Source organism: Pipistrellus kuhlii, unplaced genomic scaffold (genome assembly GCF_014108245.1).
Source record: "Pipistrellus kuhlii isolate mPipKuh1 unplaced genomic scaffold, mPipKuh1.p scaffold_m20_p_65, whole genome shotgun sequence".
NCBI classification, from domain to species: Eukaryota; Metazoa; Chordata; class Mammalia; order Chiroptera; family Vespertilionidae; genus Pipistrellus; species Pipistrellus kuhlii.
Genome location: NW_023425568.1, coordinates 30,493 through 58,291, shown reverse-complemented (window position 1 = coordinate 58,291; position 27,799 = coordinate 30,493). Strand labels below are relative to the sequence as shown.

Below are 27,799 nucleotides of genomic sequence, written 5' to 3'. Positions count from 1 at the left end.
GCTCTGCCGCCCAGGCCGACCTGGCTGCCTACTCCCCCGTCTCACAGAACAAGGGCCTGGGGCTCCCGCCAGCGCAGGGCGGGAAGAGGACCCGGGAGGCTTCAGCATAAATCCACTCTCACCGCTAAAAACCTGAACAAAACGCTAAGCTGGTGGCAAGATGGGACTGCTGTTCAGGGTGCTGTCCTGTATTTTAGGAAAATCACAGGTTAAACTCCATAAACTCTAAAACAATGCTGTGCTGCCCTGTGCTCTAAATCAACACAATCATTAGCTATCTGCAAATGTGAAACATTTAGAAAGATAACTGAAGAAAAAAAACACATTATAGCCCCTTCCTTGCACAAAATGTGAGCTTTTCTGAAACGTGAACTTGATAAGAGCCTTAATCCTGCCCCTGAAGGGAGAGACCTGTGAACTGGGCGTGGACAAGGAAAGGAAGAAATGTTCTCGACATTCCATCTTTTTCAGCAAAACACACCCATGGTTGGAAAGGCCCCCAGGAATATTGCCATAAAACTTGAGACAGAAGCACGTCTGAGGAATATGAGCAGATGCTGAAATAGCTTCCCTGGTGCATGAAACCACTTCTGAGACCCGTGGCTCATAAATACAGGTGCCAATAGGATGGTTTTTAAACCGGAAGTACAGCAAGATTCCACAAGTACGTGCCACACACAAGCAAACAGACCCCCGTCCTCCAGAGGGAAGGTCAGGACCAGAGCTACCCCAGCACCCACCTGTGATTTAGGCCTGAGGAAAATTTAGTGGCAGAGGAAAAGAGTGGAGAATTAAAACAAAGTACACAATGCAGGGTGGAAGGCAGCTTGTTTTCCTCGTGCCACCCTTTCAGCAGGATTCAAATAGCCACCTGCGGCCCGAGGACCTGCCGGCTTTGTCTCTTTGTTTAGAGCACGTGTCAAACACAAGGCCCGCGGGCCAAATCCGTCACGCCAGGCCTTGCAATGTGGCCCGCACCGCGCTGTCATCACTGCACTCCGCTGCGTTTCCATCACAATGACAGTTTATGACTGTTCAGTAAACCATTCGGCCCGCGATTTAGGCTGGATTTTAGATTTTGGCCCCTTCTCTGATTGAGTTCGACACCCCTAGTTTAGAGGGACTGAAGTGCACCAAGTTACTATTGCCGGGGCTTGGTCTGAGTCTGAGTGGTTTGTCCTCTCACTGCTGGGACTGCTGGCCGTTTATTGCCACCTGGAGTGCTGCCAGAACGCACGCTACATTTCTGTGTGTGGAGAGAAAGAAGGTGTTCCGTCAGACAGGTGCAAACTTTACTCTAGAATAGACCTAGCACTTTCGACGACCATTTTATTAACTTAGCAGGAGGACAGAGTGCCCACAGGCCGTGCGGGTGGCGCTCAGTCCAGGCAGGTGTCCCAGCGGAGGAAGCGCAGGCCTGTGAGTGTGGCCCATGGAGTCACGGGTGATTGTTAAGGGCTTTCTCCTTTCCTGAGCAGCCTCGCAAGTTTAATGAACAGTTACCCCGCACTGCGGTCATGTCTTCATACACAGGGAAGGCACTGGGATTTCGGGAGGGAAGACATGTGCACAGCTGCATGGCCCTCGGAATAACGGCTTTTGCCTGAGGACGCTCCCTCCACTCCAAGCACTGAAGATGACCACACTCAAGGCTGGTCATCACAGACACACAGACAGTTCACTCCGAACCAGAGTGAAATGTGCACGCTGAGCACGTAGGGTTTAGGGAGAGCAGCATCGGCTTCGGGCTTACAAAATGAGGAACACAGGATCCTGGCTGGCTGTGGGCTGATCCCATTCACTGACACAACAGTGCCACCTGCTGGCCTGAGACACACAGCAACACAGCTTGAAGACCAGCAGCTCTGAGGAAGCGGCCAGGGAGGGCACTCGGCCTACACGCATGGACGACACAGAAAAGGGCAGTGACTACATTCCTGGAGATGCCTGAGAGGTGGGACAGCTGCAAGGGGATGATAGCAACTACACTCACGGTTTCCTCCCTGCCGGTGTGAGCTATCTATTCATATCAGGCTGCTATTGGCATGAATTAACCAGAAATATCTTTTCTGCATGTAACCACAATAAGTTCTTTTGCAGATCTTCCCTTAGAGCTCTACTATATAAACTTTAAGTAGGACCAATTATTTCATTGAAAAGACAAAAGAATTCAAAGTCAAAAGAAACCAGCCGACTGTAGGATTGTGCTGTTGTTTTTTTATTGTGTTTTCAATGGAGAAATACATCATCTGTTTACAAAATAGCTCTTGAAAAATACAAGGAGTACAGATACTATAAAACAAAGCAAACTCCAGTCATGAGACACTACGTACATCATGCGAAAGCAACAGTCCGATCTCCAGGTTATGAAACTAGAATTAAAAAGTCACTACACAGAAAAGGCCCAAGCTCCCAGCTTGGCAAAACTTGGGTGCAGTCACAGGAAACATTGAATAAACTGAATTTTCCCCCGATGTGTAAACAAATGACAAGACTAAATCTGTGCCTGAACCTCAATCTAACTCGGAAGCTACACAAAACACACAGCTACCTTGTCACTCCCAGTGGCGGGGACAGGGCCGGTGGCTGTGCCGTGAAGATGCGGGAGGAGATGCTATAACAGATGTTCTAAGTATGGTGAACAGAAAGCCTCAATTAATGCAGAGCCTAAGGGAAGACTACACTCCAACTTTGGAAATTAATTTAGAAGGACAGGGGAGAGTTTAAGTGATTGCAGTTTAACAAGGAAATGCGTGTGACAGAACGAAGCACAATGGAGGATTCAGAAAACATGCTCATCGGAAAGATCGGTTAGGTTTGCTTCGTCCAGATTAAGAAAGAAGAAGTTTATCAACACCTAGCATCCCTCACAGTCGTGAAGATGGCTGTTCCGCTGCTTAATTAGGAGGAATTATCTTCTTTAGAGTTCCTAATCTACTGACAGGGTGAAACAAAATGAAAAAGGCAGAGAGCTGACTAGATGTCAAGTGAGTGCTAGAAATGATTTTTAAATATTTCTAGATGTAAAATTTACTGACAAAGTTGGTCAACCATTTAAAAATAAAAATTAGTTTTAAATTCTTGGAGAAAACGCCTTTTTGCCCACATGTTTGAAACGGAAAACCAGCTTGGCTCCAGACCAGAGTTCTGTGGAGTGTACAACATCCCTCCTTTGTAGGATCGAGTGCTGTCCAAGGCGGACCCCATGTTCACAGGCATTCCGTTAGTCCTCCTGGAGGTCCGGCCATGGGACCACAATTCAGTGTCCTGGGCCCTGGCATGGGGTCACTGGCTCCACACCACTGCTTAAGAAAATACTGGCATTTTGTTTTGTGTGGAAAAAATCCAACATTATGCATACAAGCAGAAAGGGAAAAAGAAAAACAAGGGGGAGGGAGCAAAATGCTTTTGTCTGTTTCGAAGACCACAGACTAAAAGCAAAAGAAGACCGAGCTTTAATAAGCTCAAAGAAAAAGATCTCTCGCTGATCGCTGATTTATCTGCACTCTGAACAATTCTATAAATAAAACGAATATATCATTTCTTAATCACCACCCCCATCAAACCAAGTGTTTCCTAATTATTCTTTCAATGTCAAACCCCAATCTTAGAAGTGACATGTCCTTCCGAAGGGTTACAGCTGCCTCACAGGGACTGACCTAGACCCGCTCTTAGCCTTGCTCTTAAGTACAGCGGCCCCGCTGCAGAACGGGATCCGATTTGAAGATTGACAGGAAAGGAAATTCTTCAAGAAAAAATGAAATCCATCAGGCTGAAACCTAAAATTAGTACTACTTTCTAAAGCGAAAATACATAAAAGTGCATCATCAGAATAAGGAGTTCTTATGCTAGTTTGTATCGCAAATTTTCCAAACAATGCATCAAACATAAACCCAATCCAGATGGTCAATTAAGGATACAAATATAGCTTGAGGGCTGTTGTACTTTTTTTTTTTTTTTTTTTTTTGCTTTTTTTTTTTAAAGGCAGTAATTTTTTAAAATATTAATGCAACTGTTGCTAACACAGTAATAATAGTACTCCTGGCTTCACATACTAACCTGGACTTCCGATCAAGTGCTGATTAGCCCAGTAAGGGAGGTCACACAAACCTATATCCATGTTCAGCCATGTCTAGTCTTGTACCCTCCAGTCTCCTTTCTTAGCATTTGAAGACAACAGGTTGAGTTGGCAGATATTGTTTATGGACCCCTGAGGTTGTTTTTACCGATTCAATCTCAGTTTTATTGAATTCTTGATAACAGGAATAGGATTTGCAGGGAGAGCAGGGATATCAGAAAGGTCTGTACTGGATGTTTTCTGAGGACAAAGCAAAGAACACAACGCTGTAACTTTAACAGAGATTTACTTTCCCAGTGCTTTATTCCTAAGAAATGGGGGGATCTTAGCATAAGAACTATTAAAAATTTAAAGAAAAATTTCAAAACGAAATATAAATATGAATTACTATGAAATTGTATCTTTTACGCTTGTAGGAACATTTTAGCAATGTACAGAAAATGTAAGTAATGTCAAACACAGCTTTTATAAACACTCTACTTTAAGATCGCCTAGCATGCAATCGCCAGGGCAGGCACACTAGCTATGGCTGTGGTGCTGGTGGTACTGCAGCTCCCCCCTGTGGCGGAATGCTTCAGGTTCACCTTAGACACAGGAGCAGCACTTGTCAGGAAACAAGATTTTTTGACCCCGTAAATTATCCATACAACTGAGTAATAATTTTATTATTTTAAACTTCAGGGAAGTTTCATATTAAAAATAAATCACAAGCCGCCTTTAACATTCAAAAACATAGAGATGAACTTTTAAAATGTTTTATTATAGAAAATTCCAAAAATACACGGAAGTGAAAGAACTGTATGATGAATTCCCATACGTTCATTCCACAGCCTCACCCACTGGCCAATGAAAGCCAATGAGTGCACTGCCCTCCCACTTCAGCTCCTTTGTGCTGGAGCAAATCCCAGAGAGCCCATCCTTCCATCTGTAAATATTTCAAGTTTACCTTCAAATGATAAGGATTTTTTGTTAAACATAGGTCCCACATTTTAATCGCCCCCACCCCTAATAGTCCCTGTATATCACCAAATATAGAGATGCATAATCCCTCACACAATCCCTCCTGTAACTGGGTGGTTATATGCTCTAGGAATTTTTTCACTAGGAAGAAAATCCTACTTCCTCATAAAAATAGCTAATCAGCAGAAGCCCCCGGGAACTGGTCACATTGGGACAGAACTAGGAGCGTTGGAGAATGGACTAGAACGAGGAGAATGGACATGGAAAGGCGGCCGGCCCATCACAGGACAGTTTCAGGTGGGTGAACAGGTTTGTCCATGTTCAACATCAAGCCCAACACTTACTAACGCGGTTTTAGTTACCCAATACCTCTTACCAGATGAAGGTTCTGAAATAAAAGACATTCCAGAAGAGCAAACATACAATAATATGTAGACTAAATGAAAGGGCAGGGCGGGGCGAGGATGAGCTAGCTCTCACCCAACCAATCAGGGTTAGCCGAGGCAGTGTCATCACCACCGACCGGAGTAAAACCCCTGGACTGGGTGAAATTCGCTCTCTTCCGCCATGCTGTCGGCGTGAGTGGGAGGAGCCTATGCTAGCATGGAACAGGCTCTTTTGTTTATTGCATAGGACTCGGCTTCCTGGTGGTCTTTGGGGATCACGAAGTCTGGTACAGCCAGCAAAACCACATTTTAGAGCTGTCACGTTAAAAATAACTCTGAACCACAAAGCAGCAAACATCGCTGCTGGATCGTTCAGCAACTGTAGCCATCATCCATCTCAGTTCTCTTGTAGGGTAACTCTCTAGCTACAGAAAAGATGTACTTTGTCAGAGTTTGACCTACACTTAGAAATATATTCCATTTCGGGAATTCAAGAAAACATTTCGCCAACAAAATGGAAGTTCACAAATCAATAGGGGTTAGGGAGAGGAGGAGGAGGGTTGTCACAATATAGAATGTCTATGTCAAATGCAAAAATTATTTTAAAGAACTATGGGGTACATTAAATTAATAACTTAAAAATCAGAAATAACAGTGAGGCATAAACACATTTTAAAAATAAAAGATCCTATTAACCTCGTAAAAATGAAATCCACAAAGAATGGATTTTAGTTGTCATAATTTAAAGTTCGCTTTGACCCCTACATAAAGCCGCTATAGAACATGCATCCTGACTGACGAGGAGCTAAGTGATTTGCACTCTCACGTCTGTAAGGGGAACACCACACCAAAAAACAAACAAAAAAAAAAGGTCCCACCAAATCCTGGGCTCAACTACAATAAATACAAAGAATAACTGTCACAAAGATACTTTATCAGTCTTCCGTACACGCTCATTTTAACTCATTATACCACTCTAATCTCCACGACATTTATAAAGCTCTCCTTGCTTTCTGCACTTAGTACCTGAGAAGCCAACAGAGAAGCCGCCGTCTGAACAGTTTCTGATTGAGTTGTACTTGTCTCTGTATCAGCTTGTTCCTGTGAGACAAAGAAGACAGGGGCGAGAGTCTTAGAAAAGAATAAAAGAACAAAATGCGGTTTGGTGGCTCATAGAGTAGACATATTAGAAAACAGGAAGGATTCAGAGAAAGATGCAACTGCATTACAAAACCATCTATTGAGCTTATTGCAGGTTATTACCCATTTCATGTACACATGATTTCTATTTGCCTGCTTTCATCTTTTAAGGCATGGTGAGAATAGCTCATGGCTTTCCACCAGCTCTGATTTGGGCATTTTAAGCAAACAATAATTAAAGACACACACAGGCACATTATGAAATGTGGCCCAGACAATGATTAACAAAATGTAAACCCAAGCTCTGAGCTATGTGAAAAACAAAGTCCATTCAATATCAAATACAATTACTAAGAAGCACAAAAATTGTCCCACGCCTTTAATTAAAAGTGAAAACTGTTTCTAGAACATTCCTCCTTCCTCTGGTTTCTCTTCCCATTCTCAGTCATCAGCGCTCAGTGCAGCTCTCAGGTTAATCACAGCCAACTCCTCCAAAGCAGCACACACAAACAGTAACACACACGCACATATGTACACACTAATGAAAAAACACACAAAAATTTGAATTTCTACAGAAAATACTTATATAGTAATAGAACAATGAAATACCAATTTTCTCCTCTGAAACTACAAAGGGTAAAATAGGACGAAAGAAATAGAAAAAGTGCAGTGTTTCCATAGCACAGCTTGGCAATATGTATCAAGTTTTAAAAGAAAGCATACTATTTGCCTCAGTAACTCCTCTTTAATTAATTTATCCAGATGAAATTAACATAAATGATGGCAGCCATTTAACTATAGTCAATACTACAGCAGAAAAGGGCAACTTTCTTTTAAAAGGAACAATTGCTAACAATAGGAAACTGGCTGTATAAAAATTATAACTGCTTTAAGATAGCATTCTATGCAGCCATTTTCTAGATTATAAAGTGACATTAAATTTTTTTTCTTGGTTTACAGAGTGAAAAAAGACTTAAAAGCAAAAAGCATTGGCAGTATACACAGGCAAATCTATAAAGACATCAAAATAATACTTGCTAAAATATCAATCATGGGAATCTGTATAATTTTGGGAAAAGATGATTTCCAATTTTTCGATAATAAGGACAGAGTTAAGCCTTTAGTATATTTCAATTTCTGGGGGAGGGGGGGAGGGAGGAATGATGTTCCCAGTCTAATACGGTTTTCCTCAACCAATCTCTCCCAGCCTGTTTCCCTGCTTCAAGCCCCCGAACCTGAGGTTCTACCACACCTTCTGCAATAGTTCTCTCAACACCCTGTCCTCTCACCTCAGCTGTGACGAGCTTCCCGGGGTGCCCTGCCCATAAACCTCTCACCCTCCAGAGCTGGCCTCCGACACTACAGCTCTGCTCAGAAGCCTCACACTGCTTCTGCAGTCACCAATAACTGCTCTTCCTCTCACCACCCACCATCCTCAATCCCTTTGAGAATGTAATTAATTGCTTGCCCTTTTTATTTTCTTTACTTAATGGTAAAGAACTGAGTTCTCTAAAGGAATGTAACATAATTCACTCACCACTCTATACTGCTAGGTGCCCAACAATACAGTGCAACTAGAAGGGCCTCAAACGCTAGGAATTTAATTAACATTGTAAATTAACATTAAAAAGGGACACTTCTAGAAACATCCTATAGAATAAAACACAGTACAATATTCTACACACGTTCTTATTACATCTTCCGTCCTCTGCATTGTGTATGTACACCAAGGCTAAATTTAGTATACCTTTGTTTCTGTTTTATCATGTGCACTCAAAGCAGGACAGTTAGCATCTTCACTTGTTTCATCCTGTTTTTAAAAAGAAAAGCTTTATTCTCTAAAATGAAAATTTTAGATTATTTGCCAATCAATGCTTTAACTTACGTAATTTAAGTTATGAAATAATTTAACCTGTAAGATCAAGTATGGCCTTAAAATAATTACTGATTCACTTCATTTTTTTCCAATATTAACAAATTTAATTAGTATACTAAATTGTAGTACCCGCCAAAATTAAAAAGAAAATGACGAAAACTGTTATTGATCACCACCACCTAACGTACAAACACACACACACAGACACACACACACACATTTTTCAAAAAGAACATCCCTTTAATTTACCACAAAATCCCTTAGTAAGACCTATTAAAATCCTGAATAAAAGGTTTAAGAAATGCTCTCTCCTCAGGTCTTAATTTTTAAGTGTATTATAATTCTATTCAAAACAATGCATTTTTGATAAAGAGAGAACAGGGGAAGCCCAAAATGGCTACACTTTCCCATTCCTGTAGTGTCTTGTTAATAAGCATCACTTTCTTAAGAAAAATATTTTTTTTCCTAAAATATATTTTATTGATTTTTTACAGAGAGGAAGGGAGAGAGATAGAGAGCTAGAAACATCGATGAGAGAGAGTCATCGATCAGCTGCCTCTTGCACACCCCCTACTGGGGATATGCCCTCAACCAAGGTACATGCCCTTGACCAGAATCGAACCCGGGTCCCTTCTGTCCCCAAGCCGACGCTCTATCCATTGAGCCAAACCGGTCTTGGCAAGAAAAATAATTTTGACACTAATTTCACTGCTTTATTTACTGGGCAGAACTAAAATTTAATTTTAATTAGCTCTAAAACAAGATATAGAAACCATAGGGTAAACTTACAGAGTAGGAGAGATCTACCCTGTTTCCCCGAAAATAAGACAGTGTCTTATATTAATTTTTTCTCCCAAAGTTGCGCTAGGTCTTATTTTCAGGGGATGTCGTATCTTTCCATGCGCTAGGTCTTATTTTCAGAGGATGTGTTATTTTCGGGGAAACACGGTAATTCCAGTATCAACCAATTCCAATAAAAACCGTATTTTTATCCCTCAAACATACATACTTAAATAGTAACTTAAATCCCTACTGAGCCCATTTCAATTCTGACAGGATATGTGACATTATGGTAATATTGGTAAATGTACTTATACATACACACAAATATATACGTGGTGAAATATACTATAGCTGTGCTTTTATTAGTCTTTATTTCTAGAATATTTATGGTTGAAATGATATGCCTGGGAACTGCTTTGTAACATGGGAAGTGAGCAGTTGTGTAGATGAAAGAAGGCTGGCAATGATTTGTTAACTGCTAGTGGTACAGACGTGACTGCACATTATAAATTTTAACATGTTTGAAATTTTCCACAAGTTTTTAAAATATTTATAGCATAATATTTTTTAAAAAAACATATGAGATATATATATGGCAGATTTTTTTATTTTACATTACTACCATTTAAATATATTTGAAAAGCTTTAGCATATGATGCAGATTTAGCAGAGCTAAACTACCTGGCAATACCTAAACACTCCTGCCTACAATACACCTTAGTGTATTAATTAAGCAGAACCAATTGGCTAAAATTTCTAATGCCAAGTACTCATTACCAGAGGATAAAAAACCCAGCTTAGGAGAGCTTCAAAACTAGGATATTTAGAATATTTTTTAACAATCTTCTTCAAATTTAGCACCATGATTTTAGCCTGGGTTCTAATCCTATCTCTGAGTTTCATTAGCTTTATAAACAAAAAAAAGCCAATGAACCCTGAGTTTCTCTTCTAAGAAATGAGACTAAGATCCTAAGATCTTTTCTACAGTTTAAAATTCCATTTTTATTAGTCAAAATAAAAATGAGTCGCCAACAAGCAAACCCCAGATTAAGAAACTATATAGAAAATAAAATTGCAAGAAAAAAATGGGAAAAACCTGTATTTTATTGGATACTTGAGACATCAATCAATTGCTAAGCAAAGGATCTTATTGATAGACTAGAGGCCCGGTGTATGACATTTGTGCACTGAAGGGGAAGAGGATGGGAGAGGCTCAGCCCCACAGGCCTGTGCCCTCTTGCAGTCCAGGAACACTCGGAGGAATTCTGACTGCCTCCAAAGTCTGCCCCCTGTTGGTCAGTGGGTGTCATAGCGACCGGTTGTTCCACCATTTGGTGAACCTGCATATTAGCCTTTTTATTATATAAGATTTGGACAAATATAGACTTTAAAAAAACACAAATCAATGATACAATCAGGGATCTTTGGGCACTGACTAGATATTTAATATTAATGAATTGGGGGTTTTTCTAAGTGGGTTACGCTTATTTTGTTATACTTTCTTTTTTGTAACCATTATCTTTTAGATAGAAGAGTTTAAAAAAAAAACCTAATGAATGTTTGGAGAAGTGGAAAAGGCTGAAAGAACTAAGGGTGCAGGGATTGGCCAGGTGCTCATACCTGAAGCTGCACGGTGGGTACATGGATACATGAAATGATTCTCTATGTGCACATTTAAAATTTTAAAAACTTTACATTCCTGTTACTCCCCTAAACTAGACATGAAACATAAGTGTTTTCTAGCCAGGTAAGAGCAAATGAAATTACAAATACTGTGCTGGTACATATTTGGTTAGAGCTAACAAAGAATCATTAAAAAATTAACCAATTGCCAAAACCGGTTTGGCTCAGTGGATAGAGCGTCAGCCTGCGGACTGAAGGGTCCCAGGTTGGATTCTGGTCAAGGGCATGTACCTTGGTTGCGTGCACATCCCCAGTAGGGGGCATGGAAGAGGCAGCTGATCAATGAATCTCTCTCATCGATGTTTCTAACTCTCTCTCTCTCTCCCTTCTCCTATGTAAAAAATCAATAAGATATATATTTTTTTTAATTTTCTTAAAAAAAAAATTAACATGAAGGAAATGGAGTGTCTAGAGCAGTGGTCGGCAAACTCATTAGTCAACAGAACCAAATAACAACAGCACAACGAATGAAATTTCTTTTAAGAGCCAATTTTTTTTAAACTTAAACTTCTTCTAATGCCACTTCTTCAAAATAGACTCTCCCAGGCCATGGTATTTTGTGGAAGAGCCACGCTCCAGGGGCCAAAGAGCCGCATGTGGCTCACAAGCCGTAGTTTGCCGACCACGGGTCTAGAGCTATGCTTGCACATACTTTACTAAGGTAAAAGAAATGGGAATTCTGAAATGCTCTGACACCACCAAACAATAGACAAAATGTGGACTCACACCCACACCAGGCCATTCTTTGAGCGATGCACAACACAATCCAGCAGCATAGGCTCTGGAGGTTCCCCACCCTGTTCCTGCCTCCAAATGTTTTATGGAGCGTTTGGAAGAGGTGGGAAGCAGGTGACTGAGGAAGGGATGGACTAAACCAGTGGCCACCAACTGGGGGACTAAGGAACGCTGGTGGTTCGCGAGGTACGAAAGGTTAGTGACCACTGGACTAAACTAATCCCCTCTGGTAGTAGTTATTTCTTTTTTAAAAAAGAATTAAGTTTTACACAGGAACATTAATGAGTATTTCCTTGTTGTAAAAAAAAAAGGAGAAGAAATTCCCAAGCCTAAACTCCTAGAGTTTCTGACTCTGTATTTGGAGAAGGCCCTAAATTTTGGTAAGAAAAAAACCCTGAAAAAGTAATTCTGATGTACAGTCAGGGTCGAAAACCACTGCTTTTGGAGGTCATTAAACAGACACAGACGGGTTTTCAGAATACATGTTTTAAAAAATACTGAAATCATTTTTCATTCACAGAATCATAAGAGTAACAAAATTCATCACATAATTAATATTTCATTAATAGTGACTATTTCCTAAAACGACAACAAAAAAACAACTTCAGAATGACCTGGAGAATAAAACATGTGAACTGTCACCTCTTTGGCAATGGTGAAAGGCTAACAGGAAACAACACGAGTCACTCCAGAGATCAATGCAATTGTGTAACAAGCCTATTTCTAGCCTAAGGTACAAACTTAAAATCAATGGATACTTTTATTGCTTTTCTTAAAGCTATCTGAGACTTTGACAAGATAAACCATTCCCTATAAAAGTTCGTATGCTAGAAAATTTCCTAAAGAGTTAAGAAAAAAATAATCATTCAAGGCCCCAAACTAATCTGACTTTACAACTTCGGTCAGTCATTCCATTAGGAAATTCCCTTAGAACCACTCGCATTCTTACCAAGTAAAGTGTAAACACTCCAAAATTCCATTTGGATCAAGAAACAAAAACTATGTCCAAAAAAGCTATGAAAAAATCAGTAGCCCGCCCAGCCAGAGTGGCTCAGTAGTTGAGTGTCAACCTATGAACCAGAAGGTCATGTTTTGAGGCCCAGGTTGTGGGATCAATCCCGTGAAGGGTGTGCACAGAAGGCAACCAATCAATAATTCTCATCCTTGATATTTCCATCTCGCTCTCTCTCCCTTCCTCACTGAAATCAATATATATATATACACATACACACACACACACACACACACACATATGTATATATATATTATTTATTTTTCATCGGTAACCATAAAGGCCAGCTGTATGAGAGCACTAAATGAAGGAGCCGTATAAGTCCACGCTCAGTCTTACAAACTAGACAGGCTACAGAGGTGGAATGCGAGGCACAGCTCAGGAAGAGGCAACACTCCCTAAACATTTACCACAAGCTTTCCTCCTTCCTGCTTCTCACTTTGGCTCACAGAGATTTTCTTTCGCTGGATTTTCAAATAGTTAAGCTGGCATTCTCATGGGTAACTAATCTATAGGTACCTCTTCCGTTTTGGTTTTCTTGGGACTTTCTTCTCTGTGAGGTGAGGATCTCCTCTTGATGCCTCCAGTGGAATTAGGTATTTTTGTTGCTGCATTTCCTGAAGGTCGTGGTGGTGGGTTGACCAGGCGTGTTGCAGAAACCACTCTGGAGACCGCAGGCTTTGGTGGTGATGAAATGGCTGGCTGTGTGGCAGTTTGAGGAATGCTTTCGCTCGATGTACCTAAGTAATAAGTAAACATTAATAAATAAAAATTAAATCATCAGCACCCAGGTACATTTGTTTCTCTAAATTTGTTACCGCTGATAACTTTACATGCAAATATTAAAACGGCATTAAAAAACTGATTTCAAACTACTTAATTAACAAATAAAGCCATCTTTCAAAATGAAGGCTGAGTCCACTGTGGCTCAGTGGTTGGAGGGTCAGCCTGTGTATCAAAAGGCCGTGGGTTCAATTACCCAGTAAGGGCAGCTACCTGGGCTGCAGGTATGATCCCAGGTGGGAGGCAACCGACCAATGTGTCTCTCTCACATCGATGTTTCCCCCTCTCCCCTCCTTCCCCTCTCCTCTCTAAAAAAAAAAAGGAAAAAATATCCTCGGGTGAGAATTAACAACAAAAACTAAAGGCAAAGGCGGAAACGCCATGTAACTAAGTACTCTACCTGTCAAACCAATTCCCTTGCCCCCTGAGCTTTCACTGGAATCCGCTTGTGGAGCAGGAACGTCGCCGGCCTGGACGTTGGTCACAGATGCTGCTGTCACAGCTGGAGCAGGACTGTTTCTGCTGTTTAAAGACGGTGACAAGTAAACAGAGAAGCATAAAGTCCAGTCATAACATTTTGTGAAATTATTTTCTAAAGGATTGTTCAGATTTACTCCTCAGATATACAATGTAACTGACTTCATATAAGATATAACCAACAATCAAAAGCACACAAGCCTTCTAAGGCAGTGCTATCCCATAGAATTTTCTATAACAATATCCTTTACGCTATCTCATATGGTAGTTACTACACAAATGAAATATGGGCAGTGAGAAACAGAACATTTAACTTTATTTAATATTAATTACATGTAAAGTGCCACACAAAACATGGAACACAAGTATGACACGGTAGGACAAATTACTTTCCGCAAAACTAAGAGTCAAATGGCTATTTAAAAATATTGTAAGATAGAATAAAATTAATATTCTAAATAGATGTCTTTAACAACAATTGAATATGTTTCTAAATATCCACTACACTTCCATTCCCTGTTTTCCTTACCCCTGAGAGCTGCCAGAACTGTTCAACGGACTGGTCTTCATAGCACTGGTAGGTGAAGGCACAGACATGCTGTTATCACTGTCCATAGACAAGTCGAGGCTGTTCTCATTCAGAGGTGTCAACCTGACACCTTCTGTTGAATGCTGCAATCAATAAAACATTCAATCAAATACATCTGTATTTTATTCAGATCTATGAAGCATGAACATGTCTTTTACTTGACATATGATTTCTACTAAAAAGTGCAAATCAAAATTTATGAAAATTAGAAGTGTGATGCTGACTATAAAAGGCATAGATTTGAGAGACACAAACTCTAAGAAGCCGTCAAACTACAGCTCTTCCATGGGAGAAATAAGGAGAAAGAAATGGCACATTAAACACACACTGAATACAAAACACATTGCCAATTAAAAAGTACATGAAACGACATGGATCTTAAATCTGAGGGCTTAAATATACATTCATAAATGTATTAGAAAAGTCTACTAATAACATGATGCTAATTAATATCTCTAGCTATTGGGATTAGAATTGTTAACAGATTTTTAAAATATTGTACAATAAACTTTATTATATTTGTAAATCAATGAGCCTCTCCCAAGCAAAGGATTCCTTAATGCTCTAAGGCGGTGGTAGGCAAATTCATTAGTCAACAGAGCCAAATATCAACAGTACAACAATTGAAATTGAGAGCCAAATTTTTTAAACTTAAACAACTTCTAATGCCACTTCTTCAAAATAGACTCGCCCAGGCCATGGTATTTTGTGGAAGAGCCACGCTCCAAGGGCCAAAGAGCTGCTTGTTGCTCACGAGACGCAGTTTGCCAACCACGGCTCTAAGGCCACTTAGGATTTTAACATGGTAGTTTAATAGTGTAAATTATCCTATGGAGCCGAAACCGGTTTGGCTCAGTGGTAAGAGCGTCGGTCTGCGGACTGAAAGGTCCCGGGTTCGATTCCGGTCAAGGGCATGTACATTGGTTGCGGGCACATCCCCAGTAGGGGGTGTGCAAGAGGCAGCTGGTCGATGTTACTCTCTCTGCAACGTTTCTAGCTCTCTATCTCTCTCCCTTCCTCTCTGTAAAAAGATCAATAAAATATATATATATATTTTAAATTATCCTATGGAAAAGAATCATTTTCTGAAAACTAAACTTTATACCCACATGTAAATCCTAATGGTGGCCCTGCCTCTTAAAAAGCAAAACACTCAAAGATAGTAACTAAATATAGGAAAACAAAAGAAAACTAAAAAACTGTAAGTCATTTTATGAATGTTGATTTCTAAAGTGACTTAAGATTTCCATTTCGATAATTAATGCTATTACAATGTCAAATTTACTTGTTTTTTCTTTCCAGAACTCTCAGCCTCAGTGTTCACTTATTACAGAAACATTTTAATCGAAATAATTTGCAGTGTTGACAAAAACTCATATCCCATACATGTGTATGTGCAAGTGTGTGCATATATGCTCTAATTTTTAATTTAGAACTAGAGAAACCACTATGTACATAAATAAGCACCTTATTCCTCATTTCCCATCTGTTAACCATCCATTATGGTGAATTCGATGGTTATTGTTCGCTAATATATACTTTTATTTCATACTAGAGGCCAGGTGCACAAAATTCGTGCACAGGGAGGGGGGGTGGGGTGTCCCTCAGCCCAACCCTCTACAATCTGGAAGCCCTCAGGGGATGTCCTACTGAAGGCTTAGGCCTGCTCCCCGTGGTTCTCTGTTCTCTGCAGACCTGCCTGCTTGATGCCACCACAGGCCCTGGTGTCTGCTCTCTATGGGGGCCTGCTTTCTGCTCGCTCCCTGCAAGGGACTGCTTGTCTGTTGGCTGTGGTAGCCCTGCTGTCTGCCTGCTCGCTGGTAGGACATACCCGCCCCACCCCTGGCCACTTGTGTGTGCGCTGGCTCAGGACGCCTGGGTTTGGGGGATGTTCCTGCCCTGCCCCACTGCTCCGTGCCAGTACACAGAGGCCCGGAGTGGTCAGAGGTCCTTCCAGGACCCCAGCTGCTCCAGGCCTATGGGCAGAACTACAGGTTCAGAGCAGCCTGGCTCCCAAGGATGCCTGACCCTGGGATGCAGGCCGCATGGCGCCGGTATGTAGGTAAGCGGCCGCCCCACCCTCTGCCACTCACATATGCAGATTAACCCACCATGTTTGTTGGGGTCATCTACATACTCACTCATGATTGGCTTGTGGGTATTGCGGAAGTACAGTCAATTTGCGCATTTCTCTTTTATTAATGTAAATTCTCTCTTAAACCATTTATGTTTTTGGTCCTGGGTTCGATTCCCCAGTAGGGGGTATGCAAGAGGCAGCCCAATCTTTGATTCTTTCTCATCATTGATATTTCTATCCCTAACTCCCTCTCCCTTCCTCTCTGAAATCAGTAAAAATATGTTTTTAAAACCATATATTTTTTTAAACTTGTAAACTTCATATAAATGTATCAAATAGTACATACTCATCTGTACCTTTTTAACTCAACATAATATGTAGCTGTAGTTCGTTTATTTTCATGGCTATGTTCAAGTATTCCATTATAGGAATAAGTCATTTATTTTTGAAACCACATAAGCAAACATCTTTGAATTAAAATCTGTCCTCTATGTTAAGTCCGAATAATAAAAAAGCTAAGTTACTCAATAGGAAGCACTAATAACATAATATAAAACATTAACACTGGTGACCTCTGTTAGTGATCTTTATCTTCAATAACTTTAAAAATTTAAATAAAATAAATATACATATAATTCTTACCAAAATAGAGCCATTTTCATTGAAAAAAAAATCATTTAATTTACTTGAGCTATAGAATACCTAACTGAATTTGTTTACTTTTTTAAAAAGATGGAAAATACTTATGTGGAATATTAAATGGCTATGAAAAGATTCTGAAGAGAATCTAAGTATATATAAAATAAGGATACAAAGCACCCCCGCTAATCTATCTAAAGTCTGAAGCAAGTGTGTGCAAGAAACCTGGTTAGGAAAAAGATTTCATATAATGCAACTGCTCCACTTAACAGATTTTTTAAATGCCGTGACTATTTAAATGTAACATTCCCTGAGCCTACAGTTTTGAAGTTCTGATAGCCTGAACACATAAAATATTATATTAGTAATGTTTTTGTCAGTACTTCTTAAATTTACCTTTTTCTTTTTCTGAAGCACATGATTAGGTAGTAGTTCATGGAGTTGCTTTCTTTTTACATGCATTGCAGCAATTTTCATGTCCACCTCAAACATCTTGCTGTTTATTGCTTGCCTATAAACTACACAATTAGGAAATTGTTACAAGAAATAAAAACATTTTAATAATGCAGTTCAACTTATCCAGGAGAGGCTATTCTAAGCAGGGATCATCCTTTAAACATCAATACTTCACATGGATTCAATAACCAGGTGAAAACCCATCTCTACTCAAACTAAGTCCTTTTACCAGGTTTACAAAATGAAAAACATACAAAAAAACACAAAGTACATGAATTCTTCCTGTGCAAAAACTCTTAAAGTGGTAACTTTCAAAAATCACTCTTTAAGAAACAGTGGAATTGGAGAAAAATAGGTTAAGCCCATTCCCTTTAATGCTACCAGTAAAATTTTAAATTCTAATCTAAGTAACAAATTCAGTAAAGCAAAAGTCAAGCTTATTTAAATATACCTAAAGATACCTTTTCAAGAACTGCAAGACAACTAGTAATATTTTCTATTACAGAAATAACTCAAATAACAGGTCATAGGAACGAAAGTAATGTGCTAAAAATAAATAAATCCAAATAATTTAGTTTCAGAAGATTCCAAAAATGGAAAAATTCATTCACTGAGTTCAACAATAAATAATTATGGAGTGGCTATACATATCACACTGCTCTAGACACAGGGCATAGCAGGGAATAAGACACTAAAATAATTTGAATCTACATTCCAATAGGAAATATATAATCAACGGGGGGGGGGGGGGGATTAAGTAAACAGTTATCCTTCTAACAGAGGGATTAGGTGCAGTGCCCCCCCCCCCCCCAGAAGTCAAAAATACAAAGAGAACTCTAGCTGGCCCTCCACACGTGGATTCCCACCACGGAGTGCCCTCTTGAACGTGGGTTTGAACTGTGTGGTGGCAAGTGATCTTTATGGTGTAAGCAGACCAGCTCAATGCAAACCTGTGTTGCTCGAAAGTCAACTATTTCATATCAGGTGGTGATAGGCGCTCTGGGGAAAATCGAGTAGGAAGAAAAGCAGCTCAGCCTGGACACTAAGAGTACATGGAGTGGAGACTTAAATGGAGTGAGGAAGTGATCTGACAGTACCTGGTGGAATAGCATTCCAGGAAGAGAAACATCAAGGACAAAATGTCCTGAGTGGAGAGCATACCTGGAATGTTCGAGGAACAACAAAAAGGCCACAGGGAAGGAGGAAAAGTAAAGATCAGTAATCCTTTATCTAATTCTAAAACCCCAAAAACTCCCCCCCAACACAGAAGTTTTTCATAAGATTGGCGCCAAAACTCGTCTGGCAACAAACCCTGCCCTGCTCTATTTGTGGTTGTTTGATCTCCACCATTGCTTACTGTGTCTAGCAGACAGCTCCCTGTAGAAATTCTTTGGCTAAAAATGTTGCTCTGGGCCCTGGAATGATACTAACTTTATTACTTTCTGGCTCCAAGACAGATGAATAAGAATTCTAAGCTTATACTAAAAAATGAGGTCAGACATAAGGAGAGGTCAGATCAGGTAAAGGCTTGTAAACCACAGTAAAGACTTGGATTGTATTCCAAAGACATGGATAGTCATTACAGGTTTTGAACAGGCGAGACATGCTTTGGATATTGGCTGAAATAGCTGAAGGTGGGCAAGGGCAGTATAAGAATCTGATAGCAATAGCAATTAAGTGGTGTGACCCAGACTAGGCTGACAGCAGAGGAAATCGCAATGTATTCTGAAAGCAGAGGCAAAAAACATTTTAATGGATTTATATCAAGCACAGCAGTTCCTCAAATAATGTCATTTCGTTAAACCATTGGTTAAGGGGGCTGGGGTGATTCTTGGCCAGGATTGCTGCCTGTGCGGAGTCTGCATCTTCTCCTCATGTCTCCCCCAGGAACTCCAGTGTCCCCACATCCCAGAGCTGTACAGTCAGGCGAACTGGTGTGTCTGGTTGTCCCAGTCTCTTGAGTGAGTGTGCCCTGCACTAGAAGGGTGTCCTGTCCAGATAGGTCCCACCTGGTACCCTGAGCTACCAGGAGAGGCTCCAGTCACCAGTCACCTTGAATTGGAATAAGTGGGAATAATTATCTTACTACCTTTTATTAATCTTCCTTAAATGTCATGTATAGCTCACGTTTATTTCAACGTTCAACACTTTAAGTGTTTTTGGGATCTTTATTTAGAAATTTGGTGATAATTATGAAACCAGAACTATGCAGTATGAACTTAACTCATGTTTATATCAATTAGCCTAAGGCAAAACTGGTTTTGTTATATATATCGTTTCACTTAAGTCTCAGTTTCCAAGAATCTATGGATGACATTAAGTGAGGACTTACTATCTGAGAAAAACAAGAGAGGAAGACTCCAAGGTTTTCAGCTTGAACAACTACAAGAAAACAGTTGCTAAAACTTGAGACAAAAACCATTTGGAAAAGTTGGAAGAGAGTGGAGGTAGCATTTTGGGTTTTGAACAAGTAAAATTTGTTTTATTAAAAAAAAAAAAAAACTCTCACAAAGTATTCCATTAAAATGTTCAAGATACAGGACAACTAAATATTCGCTACCCAAAAATACCTGAAAGTGCCTTGAAAATCTTGACAGTTCACTCATACAATCTTTGATAAACAGCTCAACTTAGATGCAAAGTACAAAACAAATTTTCTAATTCACTTATCTCTACATGATTTGTTATTGACAAATGGTTTATGGTGACATCAGAATTTTTACTTTGGAAAAACACACTTCTGTGGTGCTCAGCAGATAGTCATCAGCACCCCCAGATCATCCTAAAAGCCTGCGTGAGTGCTTTTGTTGTCTCAGTAATTAAAGATTATTACTTGATACTACGTGTAATCCTGAGTACAGAGTTCCTCACAATAAAGAATCGGACCATGTCCTACTTACATTCCTAAAGATGAGAAACTCAATTTTACCAAAAAAAAAAAAAAAATTTAAATCTGAATTTTCCAGGAATGCAACTACCACATAAAGAGATCACCTTTTGTTCAATTTAAAGCCTTAGCTTCATTATGTCACCAATTGCAATGCTGCTGGTCTCTGAATCACAAAGGAACACCTGGCTCAGTAGGAGTTTGCAGAGGTCACAGTGCTAGTGACTACACCTGGGTGTAAATCTGAGTACAGTGAATCTTCTAGTCACTGTATCGAGGCATTGCATACATATTTATGAAATACATATTCTTTTCCCTTTATTTCTCCTTTACATTTAGTGTATAATACTGACTTTTTAGCAAATTAGAAAAATTGTTGTCCCTCCTTCTCTAAGGATTAAAAAAACTTTTAATGTTAAATCTGAATGTCCTTGGGGGAACTCTTTATTGAGGACAGTGAAAATGATACACACTAGAGTTTTTAAATGGGGGTGGGGAGGTTGTTTGAAAGAAAAATTAGTCCCTAAAAAAGATGCCATTCATCATTGTCTCTACACATACTCACCACTCCCTTGAAAAGCTGAGCATTTATACAGCCTTAGTTCTGTCCACTGTATCTCCCTTTGGACCTTAACCTATATACTATATCTCAGGGTACAGGTCAGTCTGAAATCAGCTCAATCACCCTCTCTCTCACCCATTAATAAACAAACACTCGAGTCTGTATTTGACATAGAGGATAAATTTCCTCAAGGCTACCAAAAGTTTAGCTTCAGAAATTCCTACGGTACAAGGCAATCAGGCACAGAGTCGGTCTTTTAGACCACATGTGTCAAACACAAGGCCCGCGGGCCAAATCCGTCCCGCCAGGCCTTGCAATGTGGCCCGCACCACGCTGTCATCACTGCACTCCGCTGCGTTTCCATCACAATGACAGTTTATGACTGTTCAGTAAACCATTCGGCCCGCGATTTAGGCTGGATTTTAGATTTTGGTCCCTTCTCTGATTGAGTTCGACACCCCTATTTTAGACAATCAAATATTCAAGTGTTTCTATAAGTAATTGTGAACAAATCAAATTTAAAATAGCTTTACTTAACTTTATATCTACCATAATAGAAAAAATAATAATTTATATATTAGAAAATGGAAACTAATAAATCCAAAAAAATAAGAGTATTTTTATGATTAGTGTTCACTATTCCCAGGAAATTTTAATATTTATTACAAATATCACTATGAAATGTGAAGACAAATTCAAATACGCAAGTACATTTTAATTGTCCAAGTAGAGCTATACCTGTATCTGTGAAGGACTGAATATCATAGGTGAGATCAACACTGAGATTTTCAGAGTTTTCAGTTTTTTTAAACACTAATCCAATCACCCACATTGTGCGAAATTCTTCCCTGAAAAGAAGAGTATTAATATAGTTAAACAAGCTTTCATAAAAATAGTTATCGAAGAGAGGTATATGGAAAGACTTGAAATATAAATATATTAGAGGCCTGGTGCACAAAATTAATAAGTACACCATCAGAGCACTAGGACCAAATACTTGTATTATCTATGTACAATAGTTATAGCCAATTTTCTTAATGATGATCCAAAAATACCAGAGACACTGTAAACAAAGAAAAATTATGTTCAAACCAGCAAAGGAAGGGAATTAACATATTGTAGAAAAATGTGAAACAAATGATATCCTTGAAATAAAAACTTAACTAGAACTTAAAATATATTAACTTTTAAAACTTAATTGAAAAGGCCACATGAACAGAAATTGACTACAGCATAGTAACTGGAACAAGGGTACTTCATACCTTTGAACATTTAGTGACATATCTACTGAATGGAGCGTGTAGTCTTTCAATAATTAAGACTGCAACAACAAAAAATGTCTACAAAGCTCAAATCACACTCTTACATGACTGAAAAAGAAAACCTGTACAAGCAATCAGAATAACAGCTATTCTTTACAAGCACAATCTTAAATGATCCATTATTTGTATTTTCAATCTCTCTTTAATCCTGTTTTTAAAAAGCTTATTATGAAAACTTACTTTACTCTCCTAAATGCAACAAAATACATATAGAACCTCATCAATCAAACCAGAAATTAACCCATGAAAAACCCTTACAATATGAAGTGAGCTGCTTTTATCGTATCTCCTCAGTGTTCCAGAATACAAGTCAAGAGTTTCACAAGTCAAATCCAAGTAAATTCTCTTTTAAAAATTAAGACAAACTGCAAAGACTGATATTTGCTGTAATAGCTATTCTGACAACTACTGCACAAAACAGGACAGGAAAGATGTTCAGAAAGAGTGCTAAAAGGCAGATCTGCAGAACATGAACTCTTCGTTCATTAATAAGCACCGTGTATTTCAGTGGTAGTTTTTCTCTAGAAATAATTTTTCTCTTCAGGAAAACCTAAACTGTAAATCTCAAATTGGTTTTGAGCCACATATATTCAATAAAAGTGACTCCAGTTATTAAAAATTGCCTATAAATGCTTCGCTGAGTAAAAGTTAAAAATGGGAAGAGGAAATTAAAATAGAAGGCTGCTTACTTGTCAGGATTCTCTTTGGGTGCTGGAAATGACTGGGGATTCACATGAGCCAGTGTAATAAATTCATTCTTCTCCAAACTTCCAACCAAGATTCGGATTTTCGATTCCACCAACCCCACCCTAAACAAATGTCACTCAGTATTAATAAAAATTTAAAAAATATATCGAACTATACAGAACCAAATGTTTATGTAAAGCAGTATTTTGAAGATCATAATTCAATACACAGAGGGCAGTTCAACTGTCTGGGCCCCATAGTTAAAACAAAGCCTTATGCTCCACCCAAAAATGCTGAAGAGAAAACAGGGAAGAAGATAATCAAACCACACTTCAAACTAGGAAGGTAACAAAACATATCCTCACAAATATTTAAAGAAAAACAATAGTATGCTAAATTAAAGCACTTTTTTTTTTAACATACTTTAAACAGTTAGGAAATTATACATGGATCTAAAGCAAACAAAAGTTGTATATAAAACCCCAAATCCCTATACTTTCATTATAAGTAATAAAGCGCTATTTATGAATAAAACCAAACTGGATGTTTTAAGAACTTCATCCCCTCTCCTACTGCATTCTGTGGCTATCTGATTCATTTGGAAGCTTATTTTTTCTGTAAAGTCTAATCTTGTACTTACCATTCTAGGCGTTGTTTTTCTGTTGGTGCACTTGCTAGAAGTACAATATAATGCCTTTGAAGATAAAGACAACATGCTATTTATTTAATTTAAGTGCTTTGTGCTGGATATTAACACCATAAGATAATAAGCTTCATGAGTTATGTATCAGCATCAACTTAGCAAGGGAGAAATTACACTCTTACAATGTACATAAAATAAGAAAAGCTAAATGTTCAAGTTGCTATAACCACTGGCACGTTTAATACTTCTGTACCATTATTGTTTTATGAATAATTACCCCAAAAGCAGCTTAATTCAAGAATGCTGAATAAACACTACCTGATAATTTGGTCCAATGACTACAATAGAGCACTTTACCTATAAAAAGCTGCTCACTAAAATACAGTGCATTAGAACAAAATCATTTGAATGGAAATAAAGCACCAAGCAAGGTTGAAGCCACAAAAACAGGATCACTAAAACTGCATATTACATCAGTATCTTCAAAAAGCAGTATCAAACACATCATGCTTCTTAATTCAAATAAAAGGTAGCAAAAACAAGCCACGTTAATTAATACTGAAGTTAGGCCTCATGACTTTTTTCAAGTAACAGCATACATTTCTGTAACAAAGCAGCAGACATCACTAAGGTGAGACGACTGAGGATATTTTATTTCTATGCAGATTCCAATTCCATTGAAATTAAGAGAAAAAGCGCCCTAGTCAGTTTGGCTCAATGGACAGAGCATTGGCCTGCAGACTGAAGGGTCCCAGGTTCAGCTCCTGTCAAGGGCACGTCCCTCAGCTGCAGGCTACTCCCCAGCCCAGACCCTGGTCAGGGCACATGCAGAAGGCAACCAATCGATGTGAGAGAAACACACAAATGTCTTTCCCTCTCCTTCCACTCTCTCTAAAAATCAATAGATAAGTATTCTCAGGAGAGGATTTTTAAAAACTTAGAAAGAGAGCAAGTTTTTAGAAAACACTATCAAGAATAGACGTCGATCTGGAGACTGAAGGGTCCCAGGTTCGATTCCAGTCAGGGGCACAGGCCTGGGTTTCGGGCTCAATCCCCAGTGAGAGGTGTGCAAGAAGCAGCCAAACAATGATTCTCTCCCATCACTGATGTTTCTATCTCTCTCTTCCTCTTCATTCCTCTCTGAAATCAACAAAAAATGTATTTTTAAAAAATGACAAATAATTATTTTAAGTATTTTTAAAACAGATTGTAACTGAAGCATAATTCATACAATTCCATTTCATAAGCGTAAGGAAGTTCAGTCCTATAAACTCTCCTACAGAATCCATTTTACTTGTGCTGGAAGCCAAACTTCTCACTTTACCTCAAAAAGCAAACTAAAATTACCAGTTTAAGCATGACCAAAAATTTTAAATTATTCGTTCAAAAGGCTGAACTTTTTATGTTATCTTTCACATCTTACAAATAAGATTTCTTGCCGGAAGCAAATGCATGCCTGAGACCCAGAAAAGAAACTACCAGCACTAGTTCAAATTAGCCACCCACCCCCTGAAGATATTTAGAGGCAAGAGATACTGAAGATTTGGCAAAGTTAAGCATTTATTTTAACCAAACTCCATTAAAACAGACCATTTGATTATGCTCACAAAGTATTGGGGGGGGGGGGGGATTTCTCATAGCTGTGGGACTCAGACCAAAGATTTGTACAATAGGTAATACCTGAGAAGGGCTTGGGAGGCTCAAATGAGTTAAGCTCAACTACTTATAAATTAAGGGTAACAGAGGGAATGTATATACATATGAAAGCATATAGTTACGTACATATGTGAATATGCAGACTAATACTTCCTTTCCCAGTTTAACTGGTTCAGCATTATTTGGAGCAAACCAATACAGCTGACCCTTGAACCACACAGGTATGTATGAATTGCATAGGTCCACTAACGTGTGATTTTTTCCCCCCAATAAATACTGCAAATGCATCTTCCTTATGATTTTAATAACATTTTTTCTCTAGTTTACTTTACTGTAAGGACAAAGTATGAAATACTTGAATAACATACAAATTGAGTCTCTCAATTATGTCATCAATAGCACTTCCAGTCACCAGCACACTTTCCGTGGTCAAGTCTTCGGGAGTCAAAGTTACACAAAGGCTTTCAGCTGCATGGGTGTTAGTGCCCTAACCTCTGTACTTCTCAAGGGTCAACTGTACCGAGAACAAGCACAGATGGCCAAATAAAGAAGTCACATGAAAGCACTTTTAAAAGCTCATGCATTTTATGCACACAGAACCCTACTCTCAGGAGCCCTAAATTGTCTAAAATCAAATGAATCCTAACAAGATCAGTAACCTGATTTCTAGTTCCCTAGGAAGTTGAAAATGGGCAGATTTAAAAAACAAAAAAGGAAAGGCAGATAGCTCTCTGACAAAGTATAACAACTTATTACAGGAGACAACAAAGTATAAAAAGCAAACATACAAAAAAAAAAAAAAGCAAAATTGTCTGAGTTCACCTAGCTTAGAGACACAATTCGCCATCTCTAAGTCATTTTACCACACTATTAAAACGGATATTCTTAATGACCATCTGAGTCTTCAACAAGAGCTAAAATGTGCAATGTTCTTTATTTACTAAAGCAAATATACAATTCATTTAAACATATTTTGTTGGCAACTCAAAGGTTAATGTCTTGAAGCTTAGAGTTCGACTCTGGTTCTGGATGAGATGGGGGGAGGGTATCTACTCTGTAAATTGTTTAAATACAAATGCGTTTGTTTCCACGCCACAGAGAGTGCTGAATAACTGACAAATATTTATGTGAGGTTAAATGTCCTTTACTCAGCCTTAATAGGTTAAGCGTCAGCCTGTTTTGTCTTCCGGACAGAAAATATAATGTCAGTCACTGGTGACTGACAGGGCACTTAATGTGTTTTGGCAAACTTAAAGTTATAGATACAAAATATAATAATCAAGTTTAACAGAAATAACTTAATTTATAAAAGAACTTAATTTATAAAACAAAGACTTGCCTATGGAAGAAACTAAGAACAGAATCCCAACTCAGTGTAAATCTTAAAAACCAGAATCAGTGTTCAGTTCCTCAAATCCCTACCAGAACACAAAGATCAAGTAGCACTAAATGTAGACTATTTTGTTGCTGTTCAAAAAATAAATGCAGCCGAAGCCGGTTTGGCTCAGTGGTAGAGAGTCGGTCTGCGGACTGAAAAGGTCCCAGGTTCGATTCCGGTCAAGGGCATGTACATTGGTTGCGGGGACATCCCCGGTAGAGGGTGTGCAAGAGGCAGCTGGTCGATGTTCCTCTCTCATTGACATTTCTAGCTCTCTATCCCTCTCTCTTCCTCTCTGTAAAAAAAAAAAAAAATCAATAAAATATATTAAAAAAAAAAAAAAAAATGCAATCCCTATTTCATTCTGTCAGAATTCAGGCACTCAAGATGCCTTCAGAGATACTTTCAAGTATTAATGTAATAGCAATTAACATTTTCCAAATTTAAAATTTATCTATTTCCCATAACAAATTTAAGTATAAAATTGTGCTCCAAATAAATTAAACCCTATTTAAAAAATTCCAAGAACATTTAATTTAGTTGCTATTATGCTATTTACCCCTAAAAAAGTATCTTGTAAGGTTTCCTATTTCATACATTAATATTTTTCCTGGGTAGATCATAGCTCCTATGAGTGAAAATTTAATTATCTCTGACAAAAATCCTTGCTATTCCATCTATAAGTAACTCTGGACCAAGACTTATAGTTCATTATTTTTAAAGTTTTTTAAACATTTTAAGGCTGAAGTATTCTATACATATGTACTCCTTGAAATTATAAATTATTAATCTTACACCTTAACCACATGTGTCAAACACAAGGCCCGCGGGCCAAATCCGTCCCGCCAGGCCTTGCAATGTGGCCCGCACCGCGCTGTCATCACTGCACTCCGCTGCGTTTCCATCACAATGACAGTTTATGACTGTTCAGTAAACCATTCGGCCCGCGATTTAGGCTGGATTTTAGATTTTGGTCCCTTCTCTGATTGA

At 38.8% G+C, this 27,799-nt stretch overlaps 1 protein-coding gene across 2 annotated transcripts in view; it reads right to left on the bottom strand.

The window, feature by feature from the left end:
* Positions 1 to 3,939: 3,939 nt before the first annotated feature.
* PAPOLA (poly(A) polymerase alpha) overlaps positions 3,940 to 27,799 on the bottom strand; it is a 40,786-nt gene continuing 16,926 nt past the window's right edge. For both annotated transcript variants that reach the window (XM_036420275.2, XM_036420276.2), the window contains 10 exons: positions 23,773 to 23,826; positions 23,135 to 23,254; positions 21,862 to 21,971; positions 17,615 to 17,736; positions 14,443 to 14,585; positions 13,837 to 13,958; positions 13,173 to 13,393; positions 8,312 to 8,374; positions 6,451 to 6,525; positions 3,940 to 4,318 (listed from right to left, as the gene is read on the bottom strand). In XM_036420275.2, coding sequence (XP_036276168.1) covers positions 4,223 to 4,318; positions 6,451 to 6,525; positions 8,312 to 8,374; positions 13,173 to 13,393; positions 13,837 to 13,958; positions 14,443 to 14,585; positions 17,615 to 17,736; positions 21,862 to 21,971; positions 23,135 to 23,254; positions 23,773 to 23,826 — 1,126 coding nt within the window. In that variant the 3' untranslated portion in view covers positions 3,940 to 4,222. The remainder of the gene's footprint in view (positions 4,319 to 6,450; positions 6,526 to 8,311; positions 8,375 to 13,172; positions 13,394 to 13,836; positions 13,959 to 14,442; positions 14,586 to 17,614; positions 17,737 to 21,861; positions 21,972 to 23,134; positions 23,255 to 23,772; positions 23,827 to 27,799) is intronic.